Source organism: Podarcis filfolensis (genome assembly GCF_964270895.1).
Source record: "Podarcis filfolensis genome assembly, chromosome: 7".
NCBI classification, from domain to species: domain Eukaryota; kingdom Metazoa; phylum Chordata; class Lepidosauria; order Squamata; family Lacertidae; genus Podarcis; species Podarcis filfolensis.
The window spans coordinates 12,533,843-12,548,271 of NC_139603.1; the positions used below are offsets into that span (position 1 = coordinate 12,533,843).

The 14,429-nt window shown below is 44.6% G+C and overlaps 1 protein-coding gene and 1 long non-coding RNA gene across 2 annotated transcripts in view; one reads left to right on the forward strand and one right to left on the reverse strand.

The window, feature by feature from the left end:
* The window catches only part of ANKH (ANKH inorganic pyrophosphate transport regulator), a 134,968-nt gene extending 126,370 nt beyond the window's left edge, over nt 1-8,598 (reverse strand). The window contains exon 1 of the mRNA XM_083624707.1: nt 7,525-8,598. Coding sequence (XP_083480833.1) covers nt 7,525-7,620 — 96 coding nt within the window. The 5' untranslated portion in view covers nt 7,621-8,598. The remainder of the gene's footprint in view (nt 1-7,524) is intronic.
* The window catches only part of LOC310767638, a 31,884-nt gene that overhangs the window by 139 nt on the left and 17,316 nt on the right, over nt 1-14,429 (forward strand). The gene's annotated exons all lie outside the window — the stretch shown is intronic.

The following is a 14,429-nucleotide window of genomic DNA, read 5'->3' on the forward strand; positions in this document are numbered from 1 at the left end:
CCGGTTCTAACCACATTTATTTAGAAGCAAGCCTCAAATAATGTAAACAGGCCTTGCTTCCAAAGTAACCCTTCTTAAGTCTCTGCCCTTAATCAGTTTAAGTTGAAAAGTTATTTTAAAGTAGGCATACCAAAATGTAATACTATATATACTATTTTTTTTTAAAAAAAATTATCTGACATAAGTCAGTAGAGCATGAGACTTCGGGGGGTCATGGGTCTGGACCCCACATTGGTCAAAAGATGCCTGCCTTTAATGTTTGATGTTTTATCGTGTTTTTAATATACTGTTGGGAGCCACCCAGAGTGGCTGGGGAACCCAGCCAGATGGGCGGGGTATAAATAATAAATTATTATTAAATTATTATTATTATAGATGAACCCCGTGGTCCCTTCTAATGCTACAGTTCTATGATTCTGTGATTCACACACTGTCATGTCCAAAACTAATAGGAGAGGATTATTTTGAGCCTTCTTCCTTGGGCCTTTTGCCATTTTGAATACTCTTATTATTGCCGAACATCTCCCCACCCCCACCCCACTATCCCTCCTCAAATGTGTCATTTATTTACATGGTCTATAGCAGTGGTGTCCAAGCTTTTTTCAAAGAGGGCCATATTTGATGAAGTGAAGGGCTGTGGGGGCCGACCAAAGTTTTTAGGATTGATGTTGTTGAGCTTCTTTTAGGGTTGGAGTTGTCGAGTTTCTTTTAGGATTGAAGTTGTTGAGGTTTTTTTTTTTTAGGATTTTACCCCAGGAAATAAACTGCCACAGGGGCCGGATTAAATGGACCAGCAGGCCGGATTAAGCCCCCGAAATGGACTTTGGACATGCCTGGTCTATAGCAATACCTGCCATTTTGGGGCAGCTGCTTAGGCCTCATAATTCTGATGGGGCCTTACTGTTGCCGATACGTGTCCTGGGGACTCTCAAATGGGACACCTATGGGCCTCCTATTTAGCTTCCCTAAAATGCTGTGAAAGGCCCAGCATAGAGCCACCACCCATTATGGGACACCCCTGTATAGTGGACAGGTGCCCCTCAAGCCGAAAGCTGGTCCTATTTATTCAGGATGGATCAGTGCTAAAACTCTAGAGTCAACTGAATAACCGGACCTCAGATTTCTAAACATGCAACCACCAGTGAGACTATAGTCACAACTCAGTATCACGAGGCTTCTTGTTGTTGTTCCTGGCCCATGACAGTAAAAAAAAAAATGTGTGTATGTGCTTTCTGCTATGGTAGGTGTTGTAATGTGGGGTTTGTGATTTCAGCTCTCTTGACATAATATGCTGGAGACAGTTCTGTAGTGACACTTCTTTATTAAAGCAAACAAGACTGAGAACTGAGGAGGGGAGAGCTACATTTATAGGGACAGGGAACTAGCTAGAAAGGATACATTTTGGAGGGAACAATATCAGGCAATCACAGTCCTGCCTTTTGGAGGAAACCAATAAGACAGAGGATCCAAATACAGCAGCTTAAATGAACCAATAGTAGCTGTACCCTCTGGAACCAAAAGGCAGTTACTTTACCCTAATGCAAATACAGACAATAATAATACAGATATAAAATCCTTTGACTCAATACACAACACCCCTCCCCCCCTAGTGAGCACCGCAGACGTAATCTCTCAGGTGCTGTGGGGTCCTACAACTTCTACTTGATCTCCTGACAACAGGTGTTGCCGGTTCTGGATTGGACGTTACCTGTGGTAGGGGGGGTGCTATAGGGGTTTCGTCAGGAACAGATGGAGTCCCAGACATCGCAGGGTCCCCTACCTGTACCTCGTCATCCTGAGGACTAGCAGACCCTGGTTCATTTGCTGAAGCCCCTGGTGACTGCACCTCTGGGCCATTTCACTCTGGTCTTGCAGCTCTGCGTCGTTAGCCAGGGATGAATTATCTGACCCCTCCCTGCTTGCCCATTTGTCCTTGTCCTGCCTTTTGGAGGAAACCAATAAGACAGAGGATCCAAATACAGCAGCTTAAATGAACCAATAGTAGCTGTACCCTCTGGAACCAAAAGGCAGTTACTTTACCCTAATGCAAATACAGACAATAATAATACAGATATAAAATCCTTTGACTCAATACACAACAGTAGGTAGTGACAACAGGCATTTACCATATCAGACACTCAGATGAGAAAATAGGCCTTGAGAATCTGGGGTGGGTGGGAATACGCAAGTTTGTTTTTATTTCAGGGATTATTTAGAAGCGCATTCCCCACAAGGGCGCACAAGATAGCTCAGTTGGTTAGAGTGTGGCGCAGATAATGCCAAGGTTGCAAGTTTGATCCCTGTAAGGGGAAGCTACATATTCCTGCATTGTACAAGGTTGAACGAAAGGATTCTCAAGGTCTCTTCCAACAGAGACCCCCGGGTATAGGCTTGTATATACGGTAAATTCAATAAATAATAATAATAACTATGATTCTATGAAAAGCAGCTAGCTCATATAGCTGGCTAGCTATCATACAATGGCCTTGTTTATTTTACTCTGCTAAATAAGGCACAGTACAATGGTATAGTAGGCTTAAATTCTAGCACAAGTATCTGGCTGCCACCACTGGCAACATAAAGTTGAATTAGGTGGACGTTGCTCTGCAAAGCGATTCTTGTAAGAAGTGACTGATAACCCAGGAGTGTGGGTTGGTCACACTCTGAGCCAATTATGCCTAATTCATTTGCAATAATAGTAACTCTACAATTCTATGATTCTATAAAAAGTAGCTAGCTCATATAGCTGGCTAGCTATCACACAATGGCCTTGTTTATTTTACTCTGTTAAATAAGTCACAGTACAATGGTGTAGTAGACTTAAATTCTACCGAAGGAATTCCTAATATAGAGTAATTCTGCCTAAGTAAGAATACTACCAATCACAGGTAGAGGCACTGGCTGCCAACACTGTCCTTACATGTGTCGGTATTTGAGAAAGTATAGCACAAACATTATTTGGTTGCACTTGCACATACTATGCTACTCTCAACACATCAAAACTACTGCCCCAATTGTTATAACCACCTCCAATAAGCCTGCAGCACTTGCAGTCCCAGGTATGTGTTTGACAGTATTATAAATTAGCCAGGTGCTGGGTGCATTTTGTGGCTGGTGTGGGTCCAACTGCAACTACCTGGAGATCTACGGATGTCAGGTTTGCAACCGGGGAAAGCAAGATGTTACTTAAGAGAAGGAGGGTCTGAAATATTCTCCTTGAAGCTTGAATTTGTTTTGTTCCGGATTGCTTTATTTGATGGTTTAAATGGGTTGTAAACCGTTCTGAAATTTGTTCTTTAAAATATAAAGCGGTGTAGAAATGATATGAATGATAGTAAATAATAATAAAATAATAATAATAATAATAAACTCCATTGCAAAAGAAAAACAGCACCTAGACATTACATTGTGGTGACCGTAAACTAGGTTTAAGGTGCCATTTGGGGGTTATAATAGATAGCTGAGTTTCTAACACTTGTTTTTTATATGCTGTAGCCAAAAAGAACTGTAGTTCAACACACAACTATGAAATTTATTGGCGATTGCTGCCAGTTTAGGTGGCTTTAAACAAAGGGCTATCAGCCCCCGCCCCCATAGCTACACAGAACAGAGGCAGTATACCTCTAAATACAGTGGTACCTCGGGTTACAGACGCTTCAGGTTACAGACTCTGCTAACCCAGAAATAGTACCTCGGGTTAAGAACTTTGCTTCAGGATGAGAACAGAAATCACGTCGCCGCGGCACGGCAGCAGCAGGAGGCCCCATTAGCTAAAGTGGTGTCTCAGGTTGAGAACAGTTTCAGGTTAAGAACGGACCTCCAGAACGAATTAAGTTCTTAACCCAAGGTACCACTGTACAATCATACCTCGGGTTGCGAACTCTGTGGGTTGTGCGTTTTCGGGTTACGGAACGCGCTGAACCCAAAAGTACCAGAACGGGTTACTTCCAGGTTTCTGCATGCGCAGAAACACTAAATCGCGCTTTGCGCATGCACAGAAGCACCGAATTGCACAGGTTGCAAACGTGCCTCCCACACGGATCACGTTCGCAACCTGAGATATTACTGTACTAGATACTGAGGACAAACAATGACCCAGTACTTAGCACTTACAAGTATCTGGCTGCCACCACTGGCAACATAAAACTGAATTAGGTGGACCTTGCTCTGCAAAGCGATTCTTGTAAGAAGCGACTGATAACTCAGGAGTGTGGAGTGGTCACACTTTGAGCCAATTATGCCTAATTCATTTGCAACGCTTTCAGAAGTGCAGATGGGGCTGGCTATGGCTTCCTAGTTAGCTCTGCTTCAGTAAATCTGCAAGAAACCAGAAGCTTATTAATTTAAAAAAACCCACAGACATTTTCTCTCTTGATTGGGAGATTTTGATTTTGTTGTTGTTGTTCTTATAGAATAAACCCAGTTGGAATATACATGTACTGATATTTTTACTGGATCCCCATCGGTTGCTGTTGGGAGTATGCAGGCATTGTGTGTTGTAAAGGACCTTTTCGCCAAGCAGAATGGGAAAAGGGATTATGAATAGATTAGGCACAGAAGCCAAATGCTTCTCCACCCTTCTCTTGAGATTCACATAACAAAATTCAACCAATTGCTCACTTGGATCTGACAATGGTACTTTGGGGAGCAACAAGCTTAAAAGTAAACCTTGGATTGTTGGGTCACTGTAACAGTCTCCCAGGTACCCCAGTAAGATGTTATGCTTGAAGTGGAATTGTTATATGAGGTCATTATCTACCTAATAGATTTAGAAGAGAAAAATGTACTGCACTGTACTTTTCTAACTTTGCATGCCTTGCTTCCCTTTCAAGCATCTTTATTATGTTCAGTTGGGGTGGGGGGAGAATGAGATAAAGGATTATTCGAGTCTACAAACAGTAAAAATAGGTTTGTGTGTGTTCTGTATAATAACAGCCGGCTGAAAGTCTTAAGTGTAAGAAGCCACATGTAAAAACCATATACATATCACATTGCTATTTCCAGCCCAGCCCATAATCCCCATTAACTCCCACTATGATGCTATGAAGAGTGCCCTGTAGTCAAAGATACATCTTCTTCCTCCTCCTCCAAGAAAACTCAAGATCAGTTAACACAAATTAGTTACACACCAGCACCCTATAACTACCATTTTGCAACTACGCTTTCCATTTTCAATACATCCTTAAAAAGGAAGGGAAGCAGTTTCTCATTCATACTGCGTACTGTTGAGTACAATCCTTTCTTGAGAGTAAGCCCCATTAAATTCAACAGAGCTTGCTTCTGAGTACATCTATGTAGGATTGCACTGTGAGACGATGAACTCAGAAGGGCAGCAGCTGGCCTGGATGAACTGATAAGGAGTCACCACTGGGTGACTTAATGTGGAGTACAATCTTGTGCTCTTAAGTATGTAATGAAGGGCTCCCTTCTCCTCAGTGGCTCAGAAGGAAGCATGGGGAAGTACAAGTCACACCTTTAACACACATGCATTCTGGGGGATTCTTTTTCCATCCACCTTTTTGAATGAACCAGCAGTTGAAAACATGAGCTACCTAGGAGGTGCATCAACCTTTGTTCTCTAGCATTTGCTAATCACTTACACAAAGTTTCCTGCAGCCCAAAGAGTACTTAACACTGCCTAATGAGTGATGCTGCCCTGGTCAACTGAGCAGTAACACAAAATGACAAACACTCTGCCTCTCATCAACACAGCAGTATCAAATAATGCAAATATCAAGGAGCTCAAAGTTAGCACTCTGGCACTTAAAGGAATAAGGGCTATTTTACACATGGCACACCAACAAACCTGGGTTTGCAAAAGTGTATACATGCGGCAAAAAGCCAGACACAGTCCTATCACTCCAATGAAGATGCTGGATATGAATTTCTTTAAACACCTATTCACCACATTCATGCTTTACATTTTTTGGTGTATATTAAAAATATATATAGTAGTATACCTTTTAAAAAACCACTATAGTATGTGAAGCATCTCTGGTGGGTATAACACCTGAAGATTACAGGGGCTTCCCAGCTCTCCCACTGTGATTACTTCATTGACCTAAGAGAGTGTTCATGTTGGTAAACCAAGCAAGCAGACATATACAACTGAAATGCACACAGTTGTTTACTGCAGAAAACTACCAGAAAACCATTTCTCTAACTTATCCTGCAACTAAAGAATAACAGGCCCGGCTAATGCTAATACTATAGGATTAAAACAATAAGCTTTCAAAGTCTACTCTGCAGAAAACAACGTTTACACAACTAACAAGCAAGGCCTCACTTCTAAGCAGAAGCATTTGGCAGCATGATCCCTTTACAGCTCTCCTCCCCACCCCACCCCCAATGCACTCACTCTCTCTCCTAATGCTATTATTACACAGCATCTTCAGTCATCCAAGGGCAGCTTAAGTCAAGCAAGCAGAGCTGACACCTTCCCACCACTGGCTCATTGGTGGCTGAAGGGGTTAGAGCATCACCTGGTTTTCTGTGAAGGGAGGGGGAGACCATGAGTAGGGAAAAATAATATGGATGCCTGCAAAAAAGTTTAGCACCTTCAGTTCTCACCCACAACTCCCCAGGAGGAGGGGGAAATCAGCAATTAAGGGCAGGCTCATTTGGGATTACTGTGAGACTTGCTTCCGAGTAAACATACACAATCTTGAGCTGTGAGCAAATGAATTTCTAAATGTTTCTGCAAAACAAGGTGCGTGCAACACCCATAATCACCACCTCCAGCCTGAGCATTATTTAGCACTAATAAACAATGGACCCGACATCCGCCCAGATTGCAGAAACTCAGCCGAGGTGTCCTATTAAATGTATGTACACGTAGCCAGTGCTTAGTGGCATTCCAAATTACATAATTCTTCTGTGAGCAGCTTTTCAGGCCTTTGCTGCATCCCCAGTAACACTGATGCCTGGAGCATCCCCAGTAACATTGATATGCCTAAGAGCCTGGGGAATGAAAAGCACATACATTGGATAACAGCAAAAGCCCCTTCCTGCAAGACGCAGGAAGATGAATGGCTGTTTTGCATTTCCAATCGTGGCCTGAATCAGCCCCCAAAGCAGGTCGGCTGTGCCTTCCTCAGAGTGTTAGATCACCCCCCCTCCCTCTGGTTGCTTTTTTGCATTGCACACCCCCTCCAGCCCATCCCTACAATCCATCCCCCCCCCCTCCGCCCCGCGCCTGGTCTCTGTTCCTTGCATGTTCTGGAAAAGGAAAGCCGGCTGGCTTCTGACATTCAAACATCCAGCCAGCGCTTTGTTGCTCTCCGCCAGAGCTTCTGGGCTCCCGAGGAAAAGGAGTGCGCTGCGCGTTTTGTCATCACTCAGCATTAGGGAGCCTAAAAATAGACCGGGCAAAAGCACCGTAGCAACCTTGCCGGCGATTTGCATCGCCCAGCGACGGCTTCCTTTCCCTGGGAGTACGCAGGAAAGAGTTGCAAATAAAAATAAAAATAAATCCATAAACTAAAAAAAGAATGGGCGGCTATCTGGCCGCGGGTGGCCTCTTACCTGCTCCCCGAAGTCGATGGCTATGTTGGTGATGCCCAAAGGGACCAAGAAGCGGATCAGGGGCCAGTAGTTAGTGAGCGCCGGAAATTTCACCATAGTCCCAGCTGCCCGGTGACCCCAAACACATCTGCCGCAGCGGGGAGGCTGCAAGGTGGGAAGGCGGTGAAGACGAAGGCAGGAAGGGAGAAGCCAGGCGCTTCTTTACGGAAGAGCCTTGTGGCTTTGCCGGCAGAGAAGGCGATGGTGCGCCCAGGCGGAGGCAACGGCAGCAAGTGAGCGCAGCAGCTCCTCTCGCGTCCGCCTCCCTGCTGGTCTGGTGCGCCGGGTGTCTGTGCTGCTCCCTTTAGCAAGAAATCCCAAAGACCAAGTCCATCCCTGTCGCCGCCGCTGCTGCCGCCGCTGCCCTCCTCCCACACAATGGTGATCCGCTGCTGGTGGAAAAAAAAAGAGGAGGGACGCCGGCACCAGCACCATCGCCGCCAGAAATTTCTCTGGGCACTTTTTCCATTATCAAGAACCCGGAGGGCAAAAAAACAAACAGGCGCGCGTAATTGCGCCGCGCTTTTGCGCCTCGCCTTGGTTTAGGCTAGCCGGCTGCAGGAAGAGGATGGGAGCCGCGGGGAGGGCGGCAAGGAAAACAAACCACCACCACCCATCACCGGCGCACAGATCAGACAGGATCTGCCCGGCTGCCTGTCGTCCTCCTACACCACCACCTCCTCTCCTTCCTCCGCCTCTTCTTTCCCCCGGGTGAGCGGTGGGGAGGGGAGCGGCTGTGTTTGCTTGCTGCTGCTGCTGGCGGCGGAGGAAGAACCGTAAAGCAGGCTAGGGAGAGGCCGTTCAACACGCGCACACAAGCAGGCCCTGCTCTTTTGAAATTAAAAAAAATTAAATGTTATTTGGGTTGCTGCTCTGCCAGTGCTCCATAAGCACGTGGCCTTCTTTGGCACAGGCTCGTTGCTTATCTTTTCTCTCTCTTTCTCTCCCCTCCCTCCTCTTTCCCCTAAAGAGGAAAAGTAAAGAGAAAGAGAGGCTTTATTTAGCTGCTGCTGCTCCTCCTATCGCCGGAGCCCGGGCACAGCATCAGCCTCCGGCTTGCAGGCTGCCTTGCGCGCTGCAGAGATGAGCGTAGGCCAAACAATGCTCCAGGAGCGCGAAAGAGGGTTAAAGAGCGCGCCTTCGCAGGATCGGGACCAGCGTTTGTATTGCCAGCAAAAGCAGGCAAGCCAAATGTATCTAGAAGGTCATAAGGAGGGCCGGAAGGCAGCAACCCTTCTGCGTTTTGTTCCCAAGATCTGGTCTTCCGAGTTACAGTATCTCTGTCCATGGAGGTATCTCAGACAGCTTTCCTTAGGTGGACCAGGAATTCGTTTAATCTTGTTTATTGTTTAAATAACAGTCAGTGGCCATCACAATGTCTTATAGTAGAGAAAGTCTCCACTCCCTTAGGAACATTGTGTCTCAGAAAGGATTGTGTTGTTACAATTATTGTGAAAAATCACCATCTCAAAAAAAAAACAACATTTGTAATACCAGTTGTGCACAGTGTTTCCAAAGGACCAGTCTTAAGGGTTTGTTTAAATATATTTATTATCATTATTTATTAAATTTGTATACCGTCTTTCATCCATAGATCTCTGGGCAATTCACAACATAAAAATACAAGATAAAAAAGCACAAAATGCATAATAAAAACATAAATACAGACAAAACAAACCAATAACCCATCTCTCCCACATATATATTTATCACGGAGTTTCTCTTCAGTTGTGTTAAATGAGGACAGAAAGTGAGTAAGAGAGGTTTTAAAATGGTATCATTTCGGAAAAACATTGTGGCTATTTTCTGGAGCAGAATTACACATATTGTTCTGTGCACACAGGGAGCATTTGGTGGGCAGGAGCTGAGCCATAAAGGATGCATTTTAATCTACCATATTGTAACGTTTTAATCACCACCACACCAAAATATATTTCTTCGTCTAAGATGTTGGAGATACTGCCAGAACTACATTTGAGCTAGGTATCATCAGGTCCAGAACTCAGCTCTAAACTATTTAAAGTAGGGGATACATGTATACAGTTAGTAACTGCATCTAGCAGTGTATTCTTATACATCTGTCTACTTAGAAGTATACTGCATTGAGTTCTGTAACACTCCAAGTAAGCATATATTGCAGCCTAGGGGTGCAATCCTGTGCCCACTTAGTAAGTTCCATTGAATGCAGTAGGTCTTACTGCAGACTAAAAGGATTGGCGGTTGTATCAATCCCAGTGTTTGAAGTGGGATTCGGTCAGCGGTTCAAATCCCCATGACAGAGTGAGCTCCCATTGCTCTGTCCCAGCTCCTGCCAACCTGTTGTTGTTTAGTCGTTTAGTTGTGTCCGACTCTTTGTGACCCCATGGACCAGAGCACACCAGACACTCCTGTCTTCCACTGCCTCCCGCAGTTTGGTCAAACTCATGTTGGTAGCTTCGAGAACACTATCCAACCATCTCATCCTCTGTCGTCCCCTTCTCCTTGTGCCCTCCATCTTTCCAAACATCAGGGTCTTTTCCAGGAAGTCTTCTCTTCTCATGAGGTGGCCAAAGTATTGGAGCCTCAGCTTCACGATCTGTCCTTCCAGTGAGCACTCAGGGCTGATTTCCTTCAGAATGGATAGGTTTGATCTTGCAGTCCATGGGACTCTCAAGAGTCTCCTCCAGCACCATAATTCAAAAGCATCAATTCTTTGATGATCAGCCTTCTTTATGGTCCAGCTCTCACTTCCATACGTCAACTACTGGGAAAACCATAGCTTTAATTGTACGGACCTCTGTTGGCAAGGTGATGTCTCTGCTTTTTAAGATGCTGTCTAGGTTTGTCATTGCTTTTCTCCCAAGAAGTAGGCGTCTTTTAATTTCGTGGCTGCTGTCACCATCTGCAGTGATCATGGAGCCCAAGAAAGTAAAATCTCTCACTGCCTCCATTTCTTCCCCTTCTATTTGCCAGGAGGTGATGGGACCAGTGGCCATGATCTTAGTCTTTTTGATGTTGAGCTTCAGACCATATTTTGCGCTCTCCTCTTTCACCCTCATTAAAAGGTTCTTTAATTCCTCCTCACTTTCTGCCATCAAGTTTGTGTCATCTGCATATCTGAGGTTGTTGATATTTCTTCCAGCAATCTTAATTCCAGCTTGGGATTCATTCAGCCCAGCCTTTCGCATGATGAATTCTGCAAATAAGTTAAATAAGCAGGGAGACAATATACAGCCTTGTCGTACTCCTTTCCCAATTTTGAACCAATCAGTTGTTCCATATCCAGTTCTAACTGTAGCTTCTTGTCCCACATAGAGATTTCTCAGGAGACAGATACCAACCTAGCAGTTCGAAAACACGCCTGTACAAGTAGATAAATAGGTACTGCTGCGGTGGGAAGGTAAACGTCATTTCCTCGTCACGGTGTCCCATTGCATCAGAAGCAGTTTAGTCATTCTGGCCACATGACAAACACCATGGACAAGCACCGGCTCCCTCGGCCTGAAAATGAGATGAGCGCCACAACCCCATAGTCGCCTTTGACTGGACTTAACCGTCCAGGGGTCCTTTACCCCTTTTTAATGTCCTGGGTGGGGAATCACATTGTCCTTCACCTTGGACAGCAAGATATCTTTGAGCAAGAGGCCTAAATGGATCTCACTTCAAGGCAAGGTGGGTTGGGGGGGACAAGCTAGGCTTCTGTTTAAAGGTATGTTGGAATATGCAATCTAACCTCTGAACAAACGATTTGAAGGTACATCTGTATGCAGCCTAAGCTCCGAACAAATCTTTAAATGGGCAATTTTCATTGCAGAAGTAGGTAAATATTGGACTTGCGATTTCTAGTCCAATAAAACTTTTTCATCATTTGGAAAGGAATCCCTGGCTAACAATAATTGTTTTTTAAACAATTATTTTTTATTTAAAAAAACACCAATGTGGACATGCACTGTCCTTGCTAAAAAGGCATGCCTTCTCTGCAGTTTGCATGTGTGTGTGTACGTGCATGCACTATTCCTTTATTTATTTAAAGCATTTTTTACCACACCCTTCAGCTGAAAAAGGTTCCCAGGACATCTTTCAAAGAGCAATAATTTGACTTGCAATCTAAAAGATACGACACAAAAGGACAAGGAATCAGGAGGGGAGAAAGTAAATACTAGCACTAGTTCTTCGTTACAAGATGACACTTCTGGCCTCAAAGGTAAATAAACTCGCTATCATGGGCTGCTTGCAGTTCAAAAAGAAGCTGTGGATGGCCTCCAATAAGTAATCTTGCATCATGACCTTCTGTTCGTTACAGGGCCGTTGGTTCCAGCAGCCTCTGTAGAGAGACAGGAAGGAGGGTGGGCAAAGGAGACTAGCCGAGCTGGCAAAAGCTGCAGCAAGTACATATCCTCCAACATTTCTCAGGGGAAAATAGGGACGTCCTATATTATAATCATCATAATCACTTTTTTTCAGCCAGAACTTGCTAGAATTCAGTTCTGGCACCTCTCAAGTGGGTGCTATTGCCATTATAAAAGAATGAGGGAGGTGTTCATATGAGTTCTGGCACTTCTTTCGCTAGAAAAATAGCAAGAATAATTATAACCCACCTATCTGACTGGGTTATCCAGGCCACTCTGGGCAGCTTCCAACATATATAAAAACACGATAAAACATGAAACATTTAAAAACCTCCCTATACAGGGCTGCCTTCTAAAGGTTGCGTAGTTACTTCTTGGCTCAGGGGTTGCATAACTCCATACCCTCCAACATTTCTCCAATGAAAATAGAGACATCCTAAGGAAAAGCGGGACATTCCAGGATCAAATCAGAAACTGGGATGGCTTCTGTAAATCCGCAACTGTACCTGTAAAATAGGAACAGTTGGAGGGTCGCAAGTGGAGATGGCAAATACAGCAGTTCACCCTGCTATCTGCTGTTGCTTCTCTTCCTCCCAGCCCGGCAGCTGATTCCAATAATTTAGCATTCTTTTCTCATTTAAAAATAATATCTTCTGTTCTACTGGTTTTATTCCATCACTGATTGATGTAGATTTAATTACCTAATTGATTAACAATGTACTCTTGTGCGTGTTTACTCAGAAGTCCGTCCAACTGAGCTCAGCAGGGCTTACTCCCTAGTAAACAACTTTAGGATTGCTCTGATGGAAAATCAACTCAGGTTTCAGTAACCAAGTGACAGCGCCAGTTAATATTTGTTCTCCTTTCACGTTGTGAGGAACACAGGAAGAGAAGGGAAGCTTCCTACCAAAATGAGGCAGAGTGAAGTGGCCACCTCAGCCTGAAGGTGCACTGTCAGAGAATAGAGAATATGTTGTAAACAAAAATTGCCCTTTTCCCTTATGGGGTATCCAAGAGCCCATATAGAGGCCTTACATAGGTTCCCTATTGGTAGGAGAAAATAACAGAGGCCAACCAGAGAATATTTAGAAGCAAAGCAGCTAGTAAGCTTGATCTTTATTGATCTGTTGCAACAGGGTGCTCCCCTCAACCGCAGGAGAGAGGAGGAACCCAGAAAAATGGCGCACAAGGCCTTATAAAGACTTTTGAAACTGCCACCCTGTAGATCAAGACCACCCCTAGAAACATCATATATACATCACAGAAGGGGTGTAACCTAAGACCACCCCTCAGATACATCATACCTACATCACAGAAAAGGTGGTCTTAAAACAGAAATTTGAATGTTGTTTTTCTCCTGTTGTTGTTTATCTCCTGTCTGGCAGGTTACTTGATTGGATTGCCTGGGAAGCCTGGCCAGTCTTTTGTAATGATAAATACTTAGTTCCTGGGCCAGGTCACAGGCTCACACCTTATTCATATCTTAAATGTGCCCTTAAGACAGGATTTGTGAGGAAAGAGACAATGGGAGGTTTCCCACTTTGACCTTGCAGAGAAAACATTTGCTCAGTTTAGGAATCAAAATGGTTCTAGTTCAGTCTTCCTGTGCTGATATATGTACGTGCTTGGTTGGTACGCTTATGAACATTACAATATATCTAAGACCTCAAAATTCCTACCACAAATACAGCTACAAAAATCATCCTGTGCCCCCAAACCAACCCGCTACGTTCTCGGGCAAAGGAGGGTGCTGTCCCAATGTTGATGTGAGAGTCCAAACAGCACATACACTGGAAAAGGGCTGCCATCTTGTCTTTCGCCTCAGGCAGCAAAAGGTCTTGATCCAGCCTTGATTTCAAATCCACAAATAGTGAGGAATAGTGAGGAAAATCCCAGCTTTGCCCTTGATGGCTCTTTCCAACAGTTTCAGCTTTGAGGCACAGATATCTTTTCAAATTCATTGTTGTTGCATTTAGTCAACATGTGTTTGAAGGACAGGACCTTATAACGCAAGAAAGAACCAGTGTTCCCAATCCCCTGTTCCTGCAGAAAACGCTAATGCAGTGGGAAGCAGGCAAAGCATTTGCACATCAAGGGCATGTGTCTTAACCATTTTCTAACGGGACGCGGGTGGCACTGTGGTCTAAACCACAGAGCTTAGGACTTGCCAATCAGAAGGTCAGCAGTTCGAATCCCCATGACGGGGTGAGCTCCCATTGCTCAGTCCCAGCTCCTGCCCACCTAGCAGTTTGAAAGCACGTCAAAGCGCAAGTAGATAAATAGGTACCGCTCTGGTGGGAAGATAAATGGCGTTTCTGTGCGCTGCTCTGGTTTGCCAGAAGCGGCTTAGTCATGCTGGCCACATGACCCGGAAGCTGTACGCCGGCTCCCTCGGCCAATAAAGTGAGATGAGTGCCGCAACCCCAAAATCGTCCCCGACTGGACCTAATGGTCAGGGGTCCTTTTACCTTTAACTTAAGCTACCAGTTCTCCCCTGCACACATCCCCACTTGTTAATGTGTTTGTTTTCCTCTAGAG